Genomic DNA, 16,847 nt, shown 5'->3' on the forward strand with positions numbered 1-16,847 from the left:
GGCAGCTTATCTAGACAGCGGAGGAAGCCCCAGTGGAGGCCGGGGGTGAGACGAGGGTGGGAAGGCAGCCCGCGAGGGCGAGGGACCTTGCTCACGTCCCCTGTGGGCACCTGGAGCTCGTTTCCACCAGGGGACTGGGGAGCCAGTGTGGGACATGCCTCAGGATGGCTCCTCTTCCACGAGGGAAATCCAGTGTGGCTGAGAGACAGAGAGGGCAGAGCCCAGCCAGGTGGGCTGGTGGAGCCCATCCAATATGACTCGGTCGCTCTGTGCTGGCAGAGAAGGCAAAACAAGTACAATGTCCAAGGGAAAAAGAAAGCAGGCAGGGATAAATTCTTGGAAGAAAAGAGGAGAGAATTTCGATGGTCAACGAAACAGCTGTTTTAGAATGATGGCCAGGGGAGGCTTCTCAGAGGAGGCAGCTCTCTCAGGACCAAACCCAAGGGGCTTGCGTGGTCCAGTGTTGACCCAACTCAGAATCACCTGCCTGCAGGGAGATGCCGATTGTCCTCGGATACACTTGTTTGGCAGGCGTTAAAAAGGAATATACTATTGATACGTACATGGATTTGGAAGGATGTCAAGGGCATTGTGCTGGGTGAAAAAAGCCAGTCATGAGAAGGCTACATCCTGTATGTGGCCATTTTATTTATCTAGGTGGTACTAGGGATTCAACCCCGGGCCTCACACGTGCCAGGCAAGCACTCTACCAGTGCCAGCGCTGCACCAGGCCCTCCTTGGGAAGCAAAGGGACTTTTGCTGAGGGGTGGCTGAGACCGTGTCCAATTTGCACTATATCCCTGGGACGTAAATGTGTGCAATGTATAGTTTTTAACTTCTTACTCAGGCATAATTATAGACTCATGAGAAACCTACAATTTTGAAGGCTCTAGGCGGTGGGCTTGTGACACCATTTATAGAGCAAAGGAATTGTGGAGGGGTTACCGGCAGGGGCAATGGAGACAGGTTTAGACAGGTAAAGTGTGGTTTTCTCACTGATAAGCAGGGAGAGTCGAGTCACTGCGAGGCTCCTGTGAGTGTTAACAGAGGCAGTGTACCCTAGGAGCCCCGGCTTGGCACATAAACTGACTGTCGGGGGAAGCAGGGAGAATCCAGCCCGGTGTGGCTGCGCCCAGAGATCTAGCAGCCCAGGATGACGCCGCTGCCTCATCCGCGTCCCAAGCTCAGCCCCGGCCCAACCCACACCCACCAAAATCAAGGAGAAGTCCTCTCTGCCGTCACATGACAAAGCTCATCAGCCTCTGGGAGCAGAGGGAAAGGGAGCACGATCACCAGAATTGGTCCTTATCAAATCCAAGGATGCTTTTTATGGCCCTTGGTGTGCTCCGCTCTGTGAGCAGGCTTCCAGAGTGCCGCTGCTTTCTGTGCAAGGGGGGTGGGGACGGACAGCCAGCACGGGCACCCACAGACTGAAATCAGGGGCACCTGCGCAGCCGCTGTCCACGGGACCTGTTCCTCCCGAGAGTTGGCACCCCCGAGCTGCTGATGTGGATGGGGCTCCGACACCCCCAGCCCACCTGTGCACAGACTCACACCCACCCACCTTTATTTGAATAACTCTGGATTTCTTTGGGAAGGATGCCCTCCCTGAGCTGCTGGACATCTCGGTAGACCCGGCATCCAGGCACCCTGCCCTCCTAGTCAGGTCGGTCCATCAGGGCTCCTCTCTGGGGACTAGGTGTGTCCAGCAGAGCAAGGGGGACAGCGAGACGCTGAACCCAGCGCCCTGCCAAGAGGCCTCTGTGAAGTTGGTTGCAGGCACTGAGTGAACGAAGCTGTGTGTTTTTCTCCATCTCCCCTTCTCGTTTCCTTCCCTTCTGTGAGAGTATCCATCCCTCAGCCTGGGCCAGGTCCCAGCCCTAGTCTATATGTCCAACATGAAATATGCTGCCATGAAGGTGACCGGCTGTTCTACCCAAGGCCAAGGCGGTGACATCTCAGAGGAGAACAAGAAAACTTTGCAGCAGGCCCTCGAGTCCAAGAGTCTTTCCAGCAGATTCTCATACCCTCCTGTCTCCCCGCCCCCCAAAGAAACCAGCCTCCCAGGGGCTCGAGCTGTTCAGGATGCTGCCTTAGGATCCCACCATCACCACGAGAGCTGTCTACCTCGGCCTGGGTGACAGTAAATCAGCTGCTCAGAAGCCTTGAAAGAAACTTCCTTTTCCAAAATGTACGGGAGGATTACAGGTTCAAGACCAATCTCAGCAATTTAGTGAGACCCACAGCAACTTAGTGAGACTTTCAAAATAAAAATAAAATAGGGCTGGGGGTAGAATGTTCCTGGGTTAAATCCCCAGTAGCCCCTTCCCCAAAAAATTCATTAAGGTTTCTGTTGCTGGCAATCTAAGAATCATTAACAGATTACCTACTTTCCGTTGTCCAGGGTGTAGAAAAACGGACTCTCAGAGAAGACGGGTGAGTTGCCCAAGGCCACAGAGTAAAGACCAGGATCTGTGGGATTTCAAAGTCCAGACCTAGGGATTTGAAAGATCCTCTTTCTTGTTTTCTCCTCTTTAAAATGGGACTATGAAGATGTACTTCTTATTAACATTCATACCATTAATAATTGTGAAAGCAATCATTGCCAGTGTGTTGGAGCCCTTGGGAAGAGCCAGGCCTGGTTTACGTTCGGTCCTTACAGCACTGCATCAAGGTAAGTACTATTATGATCCCCGTTTTACAGCTAAGGAAACTAAAGCAGGGGTTAGGCGATGTGCTGTGGTCACGAAGCTGTAAGTGGCAAGCTGCTTCCCGAGCCCGCGGGCACCGGCGCAATGGGATCCTACGTACAAAGCACTTAGCACCCAGCCCGGCACTGGAAAAGAATTACATGTGTGGTCAATGTTTTCACTGACACTTAAAAAAAATAACTTGGGAGGAGATAATATCTGTGCACGGCAGGATTTCAAATGTGCAGAAGAGCCTGTCACCCTGCATCCTGTCCCCTGCTCGACCCGGTCCTGGCCCATGGGCAAGCGCTGCCCCCAGGCCCCTCGTGGACACTTTTATGAATGATGCTGAAGGAGAACATAGCAAAGCCTGTGTGGCTGCTAGCCCACCTCAGTTTAGTTCATAACCACGCTCGCGCACGCGGTCTCCTCCTCCCCCCTCTTCCCCAGGCTCAAGGGATCCCTCCTGTCTCAGCCTCCCGTGTAGCTGGGCCTACAAGCGTGTACCACTGCACCTGGCTTTCAGAGTCTCTTAAATCCAACTTAAAAGTGACAGAAAGGAAAATACTGGCGCTTTTTATTTTTTTATTCGACTAGGTATAGAAGGGACATTCAGCGTTGCTGGGTGTGCACTCCACGGCTGAGGAGAGCAGCCCCCGAGGGTGTGCACAGCCTGGACCAGCTCGCAGGATGTAACCCTGGCTCCCCTGTGTGACCTGGGCCACACACCCTGCTCCAAGCCTATTTCTACATCTACAAAATTAGGACATGGCCTTAATGTCTTACATTTGGTGGCGACTATGTAAACTGCAAGACGGATCAAAGGAGGTGGGAACCCCAACACTCTGGAGGGGCCTCTGCAGGCCCTGTTCCCCACCCCAACCCATGCTGGGCAAGCGAGTGGCAGGTGGACTACGCCCCGCCCCCATGCCCCTGACCCGCAGCCAGGAACCAATCCAGGCCCCCCACTTACAGCCAAGCTCCTGCTGACGAGGCGCCCCAGCTCCCCAGGCGAGGCCGGGCTCCGGATGTCCACATCATGTGGTGACACGTACAGCTTCGTGTCGTTCAGGTCAAAGAACTCGACCTCCGTGAGGCCGACCCACAGCGTGCTGCCCCAGTTGGACAGGATCTCCATGGTGACGTAGAGGGCATCCTTGATGTCTTCCGCCCCTGTTCTCCATTTGTCCTTAAAGAAGAGAAAAATGATGGCAAAGGATAAAGACACTAGGCTTGAGTTTGGCTCTGCCCGGCCGGAGGCCTTGGGCATATTATTTAACCTCTGGGGCTCGGTTTCTCCGTCAGTACAATAAGGACAAGAAGAGCACCGGCTGCCCGTGGCTGTTTTGAGGATTACATGAACTCCTATTGAAAGGCATTTAAAATACAATGATGGGGCTGGACATACCTCAGCCGTAGAGAACTTGCCCAGCAGGCTAGGCTTGATGCCCTGGATTTGATTCCCAGAAACCAACACACACACACACACACACACACACACACACACACACACACACACACACAGTAAAACAAGATAGAATATAGTAGCCAGGTGTGGAGGTGCATGCCTGTAATCCTATTACTTAGGAGGCTGAGACAGGAGAATCACAGGTTCAAGGACAGCCTCAGCAACTTAATGAGACTTTCAGCAACCTAACAAGACCATGTTTCACTCACATACACACACACACACACACACACACACACACACACAAAAATAGGGCTGGAGTATAGCTTAGAGGTAGAATGTCTCAGGGTTCAATCCCCAGTACCAAAAAGAAAAGAAAAAAAAATATATATATAGTGACTACGTATCCCAGCACTTAGTATTAGGTTTAAGAGTATTAAGTTTGTGAATAAATAAAAATGTTTAAAAAGCACAGGCTCCTGCCTGAACACGCACTTCTGTCCCCCGCTACACAGTGCTTGGATCCGAGAGGCGGTCCCTGACGTCTTCTGAAGCAGGCAGGTGTTATGGGTCCCCAAACCATTCTTGTCCGCTGAAGCCCTAACCCCTAGTACCTCAGAATATGACTGTATTTGGAGTTAGGGCCTTCAAAGAGTTGATTAAATTATAATAAAGCCATTAGGATATGCCTAGCATCCCCATAGCAAGAGGAGATCTGGACACATAGACCTGCCAAGGATGCGTGTGCAGAGGGAAAAGACCCCGCGAAGCCACAGAGTGAAGCCTCGGGAGGAGCCGAGCCCACAGGCACCTTGACCGTGGCTTTCCGGTCTCTGTAACACTGAGAAAATACACTGCTGTTTAAGCCACCCAGTCTGGTGCATCTTATTATTGCAGCCTGAACTGACTATGGCAGTAGGTGATGAAGGCCCCATTTCCCGAGACCAGCCACTTGCCACCCCTCAGCTGGGGGAGGGTGGAGGGAGAGGGCGAGGATCTGGGATGGAAGCAAAGCAAGATATCCAGCCCCAAGGAGGCCCCATCGTGAGCGCTCGGCAAGTGTCTCATTCGGATTCTCTCCTTCATTGATTTTAGTGCCTGCCTCCTTCCTGGGTCGGTTGTTTGGTCTGAGAGCCTGCGTGAGTGCCATCAATAAACGGCAGCCCCATGGAATGGCTTCCCCGAGGCCTCTGTGCCCAGCTGCAGTGCCGGTCGACATGGATCAGTCTCTGATGAAATGGTGCCTTCCCTGCCTGCACATGCCCTCTGTTAATTAGCGCTGGTAATCTGCGCTGATTCTGTGAGCAGAGAGCGGAGCAAATGAACAGCAACTGTTCCCCGCTTATTTTTTTAATTAATAACCAGCGAGACGTGCCATCGCTCCCAGCGTGGGTTTGGATGAGCTCTGACGGCCACGCAGGGAGAATGGGGATGGGGATGGGGAGTGGGCAGCTCAGAGCTCTAGGAGCTCCTCTTGGGGAATCCACAGCTCCCTCCTGGTCCAGGGCCCAGGCCCAGCCCTCCCTCACAGCCCGGGTCCCAGCCCCAGGCTTGCAGGACGGCACAAAGCTATGGGGCCTGGCCGACTGGGGGACTGCGGGGTGATGAGCTTGGGCTCCTGACAGGCTCCAGGGCCCGGGGCGTGGTCCGGGAGGGGGAGATGCTGCCACTCACGTTGTTGGCCAGATGGAGATGGGCTGCCTGCAGAGGGGCTGCTGGACCTCCTGCCCGGCGCAATCTAAAATGTGCGAATTCCTGAGCTGAATTTCCAAATGAAGTAGCTGAAGGGTCTATTAATTAGGGAAGCGTCACAACTTGTCAGCATTGCACCTGGACAGCTTCTCCGCTTTCTGTGTTGCCTGATTTAGGCTCCCCCTTGGGGTCTGGGGGGGAACAGAGGCCGGGGGGCCCCTGGGCCCTGGAGGTCACTGCCTCTCTCTCACACGGAGACCTCCTGATCTTCCTCTGGGGGAGGCACTTGTCTCTTTTCTCAGCTATAAGGAGAACAGGGTCTGACCTTTCCTATTCCTGACAGGTCCAAGGAGTGCACTGTCCTCTGGGCCACCAGGAGGGAGAGGCTCAGTGCTGGGCACACGCCCCAGCATCAGGGCCACCATGCCAGTCTCAGCTTTGGGAGGAAGGCACGTCCCTTCCCCTGATGCGGGGTCTGAGGGTGGAGGACCGCTACTCCAACTACTAAGAGACAGCCCTGGGGACAGAGCAGAGCTGGGGCCAGCATTTTGGGGATGGAGTCCAGGGTGCCGCCGACACTGGAGCCCAAGCACAGAGACCTGGCGCAAGCTGCTGGATCTGCCCCGGCATTCTCAATGACAAAACTCTGCACTTATCTTCTCTCTGTGTAAGTTAGTTTTCTCTATAATAGAAAGAAACTGAATCAATCTGCACTCTCTTCCATGTGGCTGAAGTGTGTGTGTGTGTGTGTGTGTGTGTGTGTGTGTGTGTGTGTTTTGAACCCAGGGGTAATTTACCTCTGAGCTACATACCCAGCCTATTTTATTGGGAAATAAGGTCTTGCTAGGTTGCTGAGGCTGGTCTTGAATCTGTGGTCCTCTATTACATTGCTGAAGCTGCCCTTGATCCTCCTGTCTTCGCCTCCCAAGCACCACACCTGACCAAACTTAGAATCTTCAAAGCTAAGAAAGCAACTCTTCCATGCCGCAGAGGAGGGGGAGGTGGGAGAGCAGGGCCTTGATTTGTCTTGAAGGTAAACTTTGAGCTGATGTTTACGGTCTCCTCCCTCACAGACCTTTCCTGTGTCATCCTGGCAGTGCCTATGGGGTGTGTTCGACCCCCATGGATTCCTGGGGCCGGGGAGCCTAAGAGGCTCGTGTGAGGTCACCGGCCTCTGAAGGATGGCGCCAGGTTCAGAGCAGGAAGTCTAGTCCCGGCCAGCCCTGGGTCTTACCACAATGTGAGTTTTACATGAGACTTTGCAAGGCCATAAGGATGGTGACCACTGTATCGAATTATCATAAACAAAAAGGACATGCTGGGACATGCACCTTACAGGAAGAGAATCGCCCTTTGCCTGCCAGGCTTCCTTTGGAGTTTACAGCCCCGCTCCACCCCGACTCACAGCCGTAACCGTGCCGGGCGGCTGCAAGCTCAATGGACGCGATGCAGATTAATATCACGGTTTGCAGTTAACTGCACAAACACACTTTACATTTCTACCTGCCTAATTCTCTTAACAATAGTCTCTGTCCTTTCACGCTGCAGCACTGTGCTGATATGTCATACCTTCCTGATTAGCTCCATCATTATGAGATATTTAAGTTCTTTCCATGTATTTCCCCTCATTTTTTCTGACTTCCAACAATTCTGCTACGGACTTCTTTGTGCCTATAGCTTTTCATTTCTGTCACGTGATTTCCTTAGGGTGAGAAGTAGGACTGCTGGGCCGGAAGACCTAAGTCTGTTGCTCTTTCTTTCTTTCTTTCTTTCTTTCTTTCTTTCTTTACCCTTCCTTCCTTCCTAAATCTGTTGCTTCTTTCTTCCTTCCTTCCTCTTTCTTATTCCTTCTTTATTTCCTTCCTTTTCCTGTGGTACTGGAGATTGAGGCCAAGGGTGATCCGCCTCTGAGCTATACTCCCAGCCCTATTTTATTTTTTGTTTGAGACACGGCTCCACTAGGTTGCTGAAACTCTTGCTACATTCTGAGGTTGTCCTTAAACCTGCAGTCCTCCTGTCTCAGCCTCCCAAGTACTGCGATTACAGGCTTGTATTAACCACCGCCATACCTGGGTAGACCTATTTCTCTCCTTTCCTTTTTAAATTTTTTATTATTTTTTATATTTTGGCGGTACTGGGGATTGAACCTTGAACCCAGGGCCATTCTACCTCAGAGCTGCACCACCAATCCTGTTTTTTATTCTTTATTTTTGTTCTTTACTATTATTATTATTATTATTATGATGATTATGATTATTTCCAGGTCTGGTGGTGGAACCTAGGGGCATGTGACCTCTGAGCTACACTCCCTGCCCTATTTTTTTTTTTTTTTACTGGGGTTCCTGGAAGCCCTTCTACCTCCGGCTACACTCCCAGACCTATTTTATATTTTTATTTGGAAACAGGGTCTCCTAAGCCAGCGCGCGCGGCTGGCTTCGAACCTGTGCGATCCTCCTGTCTCCGCCTCCCAAGCGCAGGGATTACAAGCGTGCGCCACCACGCCTGGCCACCCCCTGCCCTATTTTTTATTCTTTATTTTGAAACAGGGTCTCACTAAGTTGCAGAGGGTCTCACTAAGTAGCTGAGGCTGTCCATGAACTGTGATCCTCTGGTCTCAGCCTCCCAAATGCTGGGATTACAAGCGTGTGCCACCACACCCGGCTCTATTCTTTATTTTTGAAACAAGAGCTCATTAAATTGCTGAGGGCCTCACTAAGTAGCTGAGGATGGCCGCAAACCACAATCCTCCTGTCTCAGCCTCCTGAGTACTAGGATTTCAAACGTGCGCCCCCACGCCCGGCCTCAGTCCTAAGTATTCTAAGGCTCTTCTACATCCAGCCTTTGGAGAGCCTTCTAACCATGTCCTCAGCTGCCAGCCGGGCACAGCAGCCCCAGCCTCACTCCCACCTTACCAGGACCAGAGATTATCACTGAAAATAATTTGTTAATACAGATATGAAATGGGATATCAAGCTTTCTCTAATTTGTATTTCTTGATTACCAGCAACGCTGCACATGTTCCTATGGATGGGCTTAGGTACTATTTATATTTCCTCTTGTGTGGACAGGTTCCCTCCAGACACTTCCAGCCCACACCTTTCTTCCTGTGTTCCCATCTCCAGCATGTGCGTGGCTGTTTTCTGGGGAGGAGGGGAGATGGAGACTCAGGCAGAGAGGTGCTAGGCTGCCCCGCCAGAGCCATTCCCTCCGCCTAGACACAACTGTCCGTAGGGCCTCCGCCCTGGGCTCGTGGGAGGCACTGACCGCACCCGGCAGGCTCCCCAGGCCCAGCGCTCACCTCTGGGGCCAGCACTGGCTTGTCTGTTGGCGCAGCCGTCCTGCTGAGATGGGCAGAGTCACTCTCGATGGCCTGCAGGACTTTCAGAAGCTTCTGCTGCTGTCTGAAATGGGGGTTTGTGTTTGGAAGCAGGTGTTGACAAATGACACAGAAAGGAAAACATTCCCGGCACAGGGCCGCTCTGGCTTTCCCACCTCCGGGGAGGCAGTGATTGGAGAAGCGAGCCCGCACCCTGCGTACAGCTCCAACGCGCAGCAGGCAGGCCCTGTCTCCCTCTGCAAACAGCTGCACGATTAGTGATGGAATCAGAGCCCAGTTGGAGAAACAGTGCTTGGGGCCAGGCAGCCAGCTCACCTCCCTGAGGTGCTCCTGCGCAGAGCCAGGAGCAGGGACCAGCCCAGCTAAGCCTGCAGGCCACACCCAGCCCGCGGCCTGGCTTTGTATGACCTGCTGGCTCAAATTTTCAAAACTAACAAAGAACAACAATGACAGCAAAGACAAAACAACAACAACAAGAACCACTTGTTCAGCCTAAAGGATTTCCTATCTAGCCCTTTACAGAAGTACTTTGCTGACTGCTGATGTGGAGACTGCCCTGCTCCCTTTATTTCCTTATTTCAGAAGACAAACATATTCCAGATACAGCAGAGGGTGCCTCAGTTGCACCCCGGGAAAAGGAAACACCAAGAGTCTTGGTGATAAAGAAAAAAGAGGTTCAGTGGTGTGTGTACCACCTGTCAGTACACTTGTGTGTACCTGTCAGGGTACACAGGCATACACTGGCCTCCAGCCAGCTCTTTCTCATGCAGGGAACTCTGAGTTCTTATTTATGGTCACGGTGGTACGGGCTCTTTCCCCCCTGGGGTCTGTAGACTCTTGGATGAAGGGATAGCTCTGCCTTAAGCCTGTTCAGTGTTTCAACAAATTATAACCAGGAACTCTCTCTGGGTGGACACAGACCTGGGGCATACATCCTGGGTAGTGAATTCCTCCTTCAAGCAGGGGAAAAGCCCCCACCCTCTTTCTGGATTGATGCCATCTCGGGTGAGGGCCTGTGGTGACAGCGTGCAGGCTGGGCTTCAGCCGCCCCTTGCCTGCAGCCAGGCACTTTGCAGAGCCCACAACATGCACAGCCGTTCAGGGCAGCAACGGGAGTGTGCCTGTGTGTGTGGCCCGCGTGAACCGACAGGCTCCAGTGGGGGCATCTTGCTGAAAATCAACTTTCCCTAAAGACTAGAAGGAAGTCTTTATTTGAATAAGAAAATGTGACAATTTTAGTATCTAATGCTATGTGTTAATGGGCAAAATGCTGCATTCGAACAAACATTATTTATTTATTTATTTATTGGTGGTACTGGGGTTCCTGGAAGCCCTTCTATCTCCGGGCTACACTCCCAGGCCTATTTTTACATTTTTATTTGGAAACAGGGTCTCCTAAGCCAGCGCGCACGGCTGGCTTCGAACCTGCGCGATCCTCCTGTCTCTGCCTCCCGAGCGCGGGGATTACAAGCGTGCGCCACCACGCCCGGCTCGAACAAACTTTAGTAGAAAAAGAAGTTTCCAAGGTCACTGCCTTTGGGTCATCCCGGGAACAAGTTCACTACCCCAACACCAGTGGAACCCTTGGGAAGGCTGGGATTTATACATGTTGGGGCCAAACTGAACAAGCCCAAGGCCATTTGCCTGAAAGATAACAAGTCAGTTCTGTGCTTTGGAGCTCAATGGGGTGAGGAAGGAATCTTCTAAAATTGTACTTTAAAATGGTCTGGCAGAACAGAGGAACAGCAAAGACACCTCTTAGTTATTAAGACCCTCTTGGCTGCAACAGCTGTGGGATTTGGGTCCGGGTTTGGAACCCGCCTCCATACGTACCTGCTTCCCAGAAGGCCAATTCTGTCGATGGCTTGGCTGACAGCTCTGGCTCCCCCTGCTGCCCCAGATGGCTCTGGACTGGTGGCCACTGGGGCGGTGGGAAGCAGCTGAGGACAGAAAAGCTTAATTAACAGATGTCCGTGGCAGCGCCCCTGGCCAACACAGCGGGCCCCTGTCAAGGGCGCACATTTCTTAGGCCATTGGTGCTGTCGTGGGAGACAGGACTGGTAATGGGAGGTGGCAGTGGCAGCCCGGGGCTGGCTGGCTCCAGACCCCCTGGCGCAGTCTCCGTGTTGAATGATCTGGGATCTGGGAGGTCCTTGAAACACTCTGCCTCAAGGAGCTGCTGAAAAATTTCTCTCATCCCAAACTTCCACCATCTCAGCTGAACCCCCTGTTCTGTCTGCTACAAAGTAACCAGACTCCACCCATGGAGAAATCACTGGGCGCTCTCCTTTGAAATTCTCCAATCCTTTCCCCTTCATTGAGTGTCTAAACTGGAGATGTGTCCCATTATCACTCGGCAGATGACTTCAGTCATTGGATGCTCTGAGGATGACGGGTCAGGCCATCCAGAAACCCCGGGCCTGGGGTGGGCGGGGTCACAGGTCTAGCAGAAACACTGGCTGGTGACAGCTGAAGGGGGCAAGAGGGAGCCATGCAGAAAGGAGACCCACTGGGGTGTTCCAGGTGCTGCCCTGCTGCCCTCATCCCACTTGGGTACCAGCTCCTCCCTCTCCCCTCTTCCCACCATGTGGACGGCGTCTTCCTCTTCCTTCAAGAAGCTGGAATCCTTCATCCCCACCTTGAAACCTGCCCTCTGTCCCTTCTACCTGGAAGCTGTTCCCTGTGGCTCGTCACAGGCAGGGCTCAGCTCGAGTGGGGCGCATCTTTCAAGGGACCTCCTGGGACAGCCTGCCAGGGGCAGCCGCCACTGCTCGCCCCGCACGCTTGGCTCTCAGCTTTGGCTGCCACCCGTCGGAAGTGGAAGTGTCCCTGTTCATTAGGAGTCCCGCCTGCTGTTGCCTGAAGTTCCATCAGGCCAGGGGCTCATCTGTCTCAGCCACCTCTGTATTCTGAGCACGTGGTGGAGACCTGTGTACTGTATGACAACAATGTCCCTGGGCGCTTTATTAATTCCCATCTTTATTGGTCAGGGTCATCTTTGTTGAGCTACATCTAGCTGATATCTATAGGTAGATATCTATCTGTATCTGTGCAGATAAAACTTATTTGTTCCTGCTACTAAGATCTAGTTTTGCATTGTTTGGTTGGAAAATAGAAATGCTGAGGAAGGATTTATATAGCAAGCCTGGGTGAGTTCTGGTTTCCACTTCTAACCTTGGCCGAGCCACTGCAGCCCTGATTCCTACAACCGTAAAATAGTCAGGATGACCCGGGCACTCAGGGTGCAGCGAGCGCCCGCTGGGGCCCACTGCTCCAGTGGAGGTGCGCGTGCGCGGGGCTTTGGCTCAGCTCAGCCTTTTACTGACCTCCAGGGCCTCCTCCATGGCCTTCAGCCGACTGGTCCATGGCTTTGCTGGTGGCCCCTCTGCGTCCTGGAAAGATGTCATCCCGTGATGTGAGGTCAGAACAAAGCCATCTCCTTCTCGGCACTCTTTACTCTTTAGGCAGAGAGAGAGAGAGAGGGGCAGGGACCCCCTCAAACCACAGGCGTAAGTGTCAAGGCCAAGGACAGAACTCCAGGGCAAAGCAACAGGTGCTGCCCATAGACCTCACAGAGCAGCCCAGAGAGAGCCTGGGGAGCAAGTGTGGCAGTGTGGACGGGCCCTGGATCTGCAGCCTGGCCCAAGCAGGATGTTTATTGCCCAAAGCCAAAGGCAGCAGGTGTAAACTCAAACCCTTGCAGGGCCAGGGAGATTCCTCGAGCAGGCGAAGCAGGTGGGGTGGGACAGCAGGAGCAGGACCATGCTCTGGGGCCAGGCTTGCAGGGAAGCCAGAGCTCACCACTATTCCATTCTCATTCAGCCAGCAGTTTGCAACCTGGGGCTAAGTTTGCAAGGAAATCATATCATCTACAGCTGCAGGTAGATTAGCCCTCAGCTGAGACTTTCAGAAGTAAAGTGACTGTCCATGAAGAGGCTGAGATCAGCGATGCCCACTATGCCTCTCTTTCTCCCAGCATGCTCTTTCAGCAGCTGGGGCCCTGCCTGTTCCCTGCCCGGCCCTGCATCCCGGCCCTCCTGACTGCGCTCGCACCTGCAGTGGGCTGACAACGGGCAGCTCAGCCTTTCTGCTGAGGACCCCCTTCTGCAGGGCAGCGTTCTCCACCTGGATGGCTCGGAGGACAGCCGAGGCATCTTCCTCGCGGTCCTCTGTCTCACATATGGGTTTGCGGGTTGCAGATAGGGGTCTCTCCTTCCGGCTTCCAGGCCCTAGGAAAAAAAAAAAGAAGAAGAGAACGCTCCTTTGGCTTCTGTTCTCTAATACAGCTCAAAACCCATTAAACCCGATGGAGGAACATTCTATAAAACAACCAGCTGGAACTGCCCCAAAATGTCAAGGTCGTGAAAGGCAAAAGGAGCCTGGGGACAGCTCGGGCTTAAGAGACTAGGCAGGCCTGCGAGTGGGTGCAGTGGTGGCCGGGACTGAGTCCTGGGGCCCCCAGGAAATCCCTGTAAACAATGTGATTGTGGCAAGCGGAGATATTTGAATAGTCTGTGGCTTAGAGAACAGGATTATGTTAATGCCGAACACCCTCAAATACTTAAGTGGGCTGTGGTCACGTGGAGCAAATGTCCTTGGTTCTTAGGAGACACAGGCTGCAGTGTTCAGGGGCAAAGGGGAATGGTATCTACCTACGTTTTAATTTCAAACTTTAAAAACTAAGTTTATAAGTAAATTTACATAAGCTGGGTGTGGTAGCGCACGCTTGTCATCCCAGCACTTGGAAGGCTGAGACAGGAGGATCGCGGTTCGCGGACAGCCTCAGCTACTTAGTGAGGCCCTTTGTGACTCAGTGAGACCTTGTTTCAAAATAATGAATAAAAGAAAATAGGGCTGGGGGTCGCTCAGAGGTTCCATCTCCAATACCACAAACACACAAAAAATGTATATATACCAAAATCTGATGATGTTCAAGTCCCTTATTATTTGCATATAACTTATACATATCCTCCCAAATACTTCATTTATTTGTGGTACTGGGGTAGAACCCAAGGGCATTTTACCTCTGCCCTTTTTATTTTTTATTTTGAAACAAGATCTACTAAGTTGCTGAGAATAGCCTTGAACCTGCGATCCTCCTATCTCAGACTCCCAAGTACTGGGATTATAGGTGTGTACCACCATGCCGGCCTCCCATATACTTTACATCACCTCTAGGTTACTTATAATACCTAATACAATGTAAGAGTCATGTAAATAGCTGTTTGGGCTTCAGAGAGGATGGGATCCTGAAGCCAAACCCCATGAACACTACGGAACGACTATGTAAACGTGATCTGGTGCAAAGTGTGCCAAGACACCACACCCTCTGTCCTCCTGACCAGAGCAAACTACTAGCTGATTAAAAAGTCCTGCTGAAGCACTTGGCTCGCTTGGCTGCGCTCATGGGAGAAGCCACAGCTGAAGGACAGTCCAAGTGTCAACATCAAGAGTGGCACTGGACGCTCATGGGCTGGAGGAATTAATATTTTTTAAATGTCCACCTTGCCCAAAGCATTCTTTGGAGTCAATGCGGCCCCCATCAAAATACCAATGGCATCCTTCACAGAACTAGAAGAAACAATCAGGAAATGTATAATGAACCACAAAAGACCCCAAAGAGTCAGAGCAGTCCTGAGCAAAGAGAACGAAGCTGGAGGCACCACAACGCCTGACTTCCAAACAGCACACAAAGCTACAGTAATTGAAACAGCATGGCACTGACATAAAAACAACAGACCGATGGAACAGACGAGAAAATCCAGACAGCGTCCATTTACAGCCTACTGGCTTTTGACCGAGGAACCAAGAACACACACTGGAGAAAGGACAGTCTCTTCAACAAACAGTGTGGGGAAAGTGGGTATATAAACACAAAAGACTGAAACTAGACCCCTGCCTATTACCATATAAAAATATCAGCTCGAAATGGACCAGGACCTAAATGTAAGACCTGAAACTATGCAAGTGCTAGTAGAGAGCATGGGGAGACGCTTTGAGACAATGGTGTAGGCAAAGACTTCCTGGACAAGACCCAAAAACATAGGAGAGGCAATAAAAACTAAGATAAACAAATGGCGTTGTTATCAAACCAAGAGACTTCTGCACAGCAAAGGAAACCATCAAGAGTAAAGAGAGACCTGCTGGGCATGGGGGCGAACGTCTGTAATCCCAGAGCTTGGGAGACTGAGACAGGAGGGTCACAGGTTCAAAACCAGTCTCAGCATTTAGAGAGGCCCTGTTTCAAAATAAAAAAATAAAAAAAGGGCTGGGGAGATAGCTCAGAGGTTAAATGCCCCTAAATTCAATCCCTAGTACCACATACACAAGAGAGAGAGACAGAGAGAGAGAGAGACAGAGACAGACAGACAGGACCTGCAGAATGGGAGAAAATATTTACAAACTATTCAACCGATAGGGGTTTAATTTCCAGAATATATAAAGAACTCAAATCAATAGAGAAAAGTCTGACTTAAAAAAATGAGCAAAAGACCTGAATAGACATTTTTTTTAAAGAAGATGTACAAATGACCGACAAATAAATGAAAAAATGTTCAACATCATTAATCATCAAGGAAATGCAAACCAAAAGCACGAGCTACCACCTCACCCCAGCTGGACCGTCGAGGATCAAAAAGACAAAACAATAACAAATGCTGGCACAGGCTTGGAGAAAGGGGAACGCAATCCACTGCGGGCGGGACGTAAATTAGTACAGCCACTATGGAAAACAGCATGGAGGTTTCTTAGAAAACTGGAACTACAGCTGGGCGTGGTGGCGCACGCTTGTCATCCCTGCGCTTGGGAGGCGGAGACAGAAGGATCACACAGGTTTGAAGCCAGCCGCGCTGGCTTAAGAGACCCGGTTTCCAAATAAAATATAAAATAGGGGCCGGGCGTGGTGGCGCACGCTTGTAATCCCTGCGCTTGGGAGGCAGAGACAGGAGGATCGCGCAGGTTCGAAGCCAGCCTCGTGCGCTGGCTTAGGAGACCCTGTTTCCAAATAAAAATATAAAATAGGTCTGGGAGTGTAGCCCAGAGGTTGAAGGGCTTCCAGGAACCCCAGTACCACCAAAATAGTAATAGCAATAATAATAATAAATAATAATAATAATAATAATAATAATAATAATAATAAAATAGGTCTGGGAGTGTAGCCCGGAGGTAGAAAGGGTTCCATTCCTGGTATCACCAAAAAAAAAGGAAAACTGAAACTACAGCTATGATATGGTCCAGCAATCCCGCTACTGGGTATATAACCAAAAGAAATGAAGTCGTGATGTTAAAGAGACACCTGCATGCCCATGTTGATTACAGCACTATTCATAACAGACAAGATATGGAATGGACTTAGGAGTCCATTGGTGGATGGATGGTTTTTTGAAAAGTGGCGTATATATACACAGTGGATTATTATTCAGCAGCAAAGGGATGAAATCCTGTCATTTGTGGCAATATAGGTAGAACTAGAGGACATTATGTTAGGTAATATAAGCCAGGCACATAAAGAAATACCACATATTCTCATTTGTTGAAAGTAACAAATTTGCTCACAGAGAAGTAGAGAGTAGAATAGAGGTGCCTGGAGAATAGGAAGAAGACAAAATGAAAAACAGAGAGAGGCTGGGAAATTGGTACCAAGACGCAGTTAGATGGAGGAATTAGTGCTAACATTTTCTAGCACAGTAGGGTAACTAGAGCCTGCAAAATTTATCATACA

The 16,847-nt window shown here is 51.1% G+C and overlaps 1 protein-coding gene across 1 annotated transcript in view; it reads right to left on the minus strand.

Annotated features, from left to right (window-relative positions):
- The window catches only part of KATNIP (katanin interacting protein), a gene marked incomplete at its 3' end in the record, with an annotated part of 159,997 nt that overhangs the window by 57,647 nt on the left and 85,503 nt on the right, over positions 1-16,847 (minus strand). Inside the window, exons 8-12 of the mRNA XM_080703436.1 lie at positions 13,181-13,356; positions 12,454-12,519; positions 10,961-11,067; positions 9,089-9,191; positions 3,664-3,879 (exon numbers count right to left, since the gene is read on the minus strand). Of these exons, the coding sequence (XP_080559562.1) occupies positions 3,664-3,879; positions 9,089-9,191; positions 10,961-11,067; positions 12,454-12,519; positions 13,181-13,356 (668 nt within the window). The remainder of the gene's footprint in view (positions 1-3,663; positions 3,880-9,088; positions 9,192-10,960; positions 11,068-12,453; positions 12,520-13,180; positions 13,357-16,847) is intronic.

Source organism: Muscardinus avellanarius (genome assembly GCF_963383645.1).
Source record: "Muscardinus avellanarius genome assembly, chromosome: 10".
In the NCBI taxonomy this organism is placed as follows: domain Eukaryota; kingdom Metazoa; phylum Chordata; class Mammalia; order Rodentia; family Gliridae; genus Muscardinus; species Muscardinus avellanarius.